The following is a 3381-nucleotide window of genomic DNA, read 5'->3' as shown; positions in this document are numbered from 1 at the left end:
CCTTCGCCAAAGCCAGCACTTGCGAGTTCTGAATGTCGATGCGGTCACAGGTCTTTGGGTTTCATGTTTTCCTCTCTGCGTTTTACTTGCGCAGTTTTAGAGCAAAATTAACCGAGCCTAGACGACGTCAGAGCAGTTTGGCTGGTTAAACCAAGCCCAGAGCATCCTCCTTGGTTAGTAGGTGGGTATAAGAGAGGACCGAGGACCCTCATCATTGGACCGCGTCAGGAGGAAGTGGCCCCACTCCGAGGAAGGGAAGAAGGATATATAGCGGGAAGTCCATCGCATACGTCTCAGAGAAACTTAGGACACTAAGTGCACCTTACCGTATGGTGTTGGAGAGAAGGAACAGAAAGAACTAGGAAGCCTAACCCAGGAGCGCTCCAGCTTCCCAGCAGACGCATCCCAGCTAACCGCCCCTCCCTGCCCCCAAACCAGGTGAGCTGCCACCGCGCCTATCCCTTCCTCTCCCTCCTCCATGAACTTGGCAAGAGCTGGGCACCTTCGCTCCCCTCCGCAGCCCAGTCCCCTAAGCTCGGACCAGGATGAGGTTGAGATCGACGTGCTGGCAGAGGAGGAAGATGGAGACCAGACGGAGGACGACGAGGAGAAGGCGGAGGAGATAAGCCAGAAGTGCCTGGAGCCGCCGCTGCCGGGGCCCGGAGCCCGCACGCTTCCCCGGAGGAGCGCGGGGGACCGCGGCAGCCTGAGCACCTCCTCGGGATTCATCCGTAAGTTCCGAGCGCCGCGGACAGCCGCGACCGCCGCAGCCGACGGCCCGCAGCCCGCCAAGCCCCCGTACTCCTACATCGCGCTCATCACCATGGCCATCCTGCAGAGCCCGCACAAGCGCCTGACGCTCAGCGGCATCTGCGCCTTCATCAGCGGCCGCTTCCCCTATTACCGCCGCAAGTTCCCCGCCTGGCAGAACAGCATCCGCCACAACCTGTCGCTCAACGACTGCTTCGTCAAAATCCCCCGCGAGCCCGGCCACCCGGGCAAGGGCAACTACTGGAGCCTGGACCCAGCCTCCCAGGACATGTTCGATAACGGCAGCTTCCTCCGGCGCAGGAAGCGCTTCAAGCGCCACCACCCGCCCCCGGGAGGCCCCCCGCACGGCCCCTTCCCTCCGCCCGCTGTGCCCGCCACCCTGCACGTCTCCCACCCCAGCCTCCTGTTCCGCTACTCTGCCCCGCCGCAGCCTGGCCTCGGAGCCCATCCTGCCGCCCCGCCCGGGAGCCGCCCGTGCGCGCCGCTGCACCCGCATCCGCTCCGCTACCTACTGCTCGCCGCCCCCGCCTACGCCGAAGCGCCCAGAAAAGCCGAAGAGGCGGACCCGGCTACACCCCGCGCCATTCCCGCGCTGCAACCCGTCCTGGGTTCCCAGCCTTGGGACGGGGACGAGGGCTCCGGATCTCAGCCCGGACGTGGGTGTACCTCGTTCACCATCGAGAGTATCATGCAAGGGGTGAGAGGAGGGGGAGGAACCGGGGCTGCTCAGAGTCCGCCCTCCGCTCCGTGGAGCTACTGCCACCTGCTGCAGCACCGGTCGTGCCTGCTGCACCCCCAGGCCGTTTCCCCTTTGCTGCAAGTGTCCGCCGCCGCCCGGACAATGCTGCAGCAGCAGCCTCAGCAGGAGCAGCAGCAGCAGCAGCAGCAGCAGCAGCACTGTGCCCGGAGCTGCGCTCCAGGTAAAGGCATGCTCCTGGGCCGACACCTGTCGGCCGTTGCGGCGCTGCTGAGGCATCAGCCTGCGGCCGAGGACTGCAGGCTGACAACTCTGGCCGCTCTTTCCGGCAGAGAGGGGACCTTGCCTGCATTTTAAACAACATCCGCGCCCAGCCTCCAGGCTGATTCACCCTGGCACACCTGGAGTCAAGTGGCAGGGTGAAACCACTCGCTGTCTGGGTTTGCACCCCCCCCACCCGCGCCCCGCCTGCTAGGCTTGTGCGTGGAAAACCAGCAGCGGAGCATGCACTAAGTCCCGCCAAACTGTTACTACTGTGTTCTGCTCCCTTGGTGACCCGAACGCAGGGAAATCTGGGGGCTTCAAGTCTCGCTTGTCCGCTTCAGTTGTGGCTTCCTCGGCTTTTCCGATTTGCATACTTCCTGGGGACCTATGAACTATGAACGTGAGTGAGATGTTTCGTTGTTAATAAAAACAGAACAGCTGGCAACACAAAAACACTTCCCCCATCTTCATTCCCTAGGGACTGCAAGTGTTCCCCAGTCAAATGCAGAATGCGTACATGCTCTGATTCCCGAAATCCGTATGTAATATAAGTAGAATAATTTCGGAACTTTTATTTCTTGTATCTGTGGCATGCCCTACTCCAGCGGGGAGTGTTAAAATTAAACCTAGTCATACAGATTGAATAAAATACTAAATCGGGATGCTATATCGCTTGTTTCCTTTTATGTCTCTTTATTCGCTTTCATAAATGGGATTTCTTTTAAAATTTACATTCTTATCTAAAAATTCGTTTTCATGCCTTATATCCATTAAAAAAATATCAGGAATGATACATTTTAAGTATGGGCTTTAAAACTCCGAATATTTGTGTACGAAAAGTTTATCTTATGAAATAGTTTTAATACTTATGAAACGTCTAGAAGGAACAGAATTCGAGTAATTAATACAGCCTCCATTCCGTCTCACCCCCACCCATCACTTTCTTGTTTTGGTTTTTGAAAGGGGAGTTTCCGCAGTGTGCTTCTTCGTGGCCCAGAACCAGCGACCTTCCTATTTCAGCCTCCAGAATTCTTAGCATGCCCCATCATGCCGAGTTTATTCGCTATTTTTCGAAAGTTGATTACTTTTCTGAGGCAAACAGGAGGATGACTGCAGATCAATTGGAAACAAAGCGCTTCTACTCTTGGAAAATAAACGGCTATTCGGTATATTTAAACAAATACTAGTATTTTCATGGCCTTTTCTTTAAAAAATAATTTCTGAGAGGCCTTTGCAACAGCAATTCAGCTTCAGGGTGCAGGGAAAACAAGACAATGCCCATCACCTACGGCGGCCAGAAAAGGCGGGATTTTAGAGGTTAGGTCCATCGTAAGCGGATTCTATAATTAGTGGCTTTGGGGGAGAGGTACTCTGAGTAGAGGAAATGGCTCGCACTCCCCACTCTTAGCAACGATGTTCACATTTTTATTGCTTACATTTTTATTGCCCAGAACTCCACTCCATCTGCTGCCCCCACCCCTTCCGACTTGAGTGCTTTGTGAGACCTTCTGGAAAGTTCCTCAACTCAGACCTTGGTAGCTTTAAGCATTCAAGCAGGCAGCTCTCCTCCGCTTGGCCCCTGGCCCCTGGGTCCTCACATTACCAGCTCTTCGGTGGCCAGCGGCAGTCTGGGAGTTTAGAAGCAAATA

At 55.7% G+C, this 3381-nt stretch overlaps 1 protein-coding gene across 1 annotated transcript; it reads left to right on the top strand.

The window, feature by feature from the left end:
• The first annotated feature begins 478 nt into the window (after nucleotides 1-478).
• LOC114710799 (forkhead box protein D4-like) lies at nucleotides 479-1825 on the top strand. The gene has a single exon (XM_028895081.1). It carries the CDS (start codon nucleotides 479-481, stop codon nucleotides 1823-1825), a length of 1347 nt encoding a protein of 448 aa, XP_028750914.1.
• The last annotated feature ends 1556 nt before the right edge of the window (nucleotides 1826-3381 follow it).

The sequence above is a fragment of the Peromyscus leucopus genome, chromosome 1 (assembly GCF_004664715.2).
Source record: "Peromyscus leucopus breed LL Stock chromosome 1, UCI_PerLeu_2.1, whole genome shotgun sequence".
In the NCBI taxonomy this organism is placed as follows: domain Eukaryota; kingdom Metazoa; phylum Chordata; class Mammalia; order Rodentia; family Cricetidae; genus Peromyscus; species Peromyscus leucopus.
This window is presented reverse-complemented; position numbering and strand designations above follow the sequence as displayed.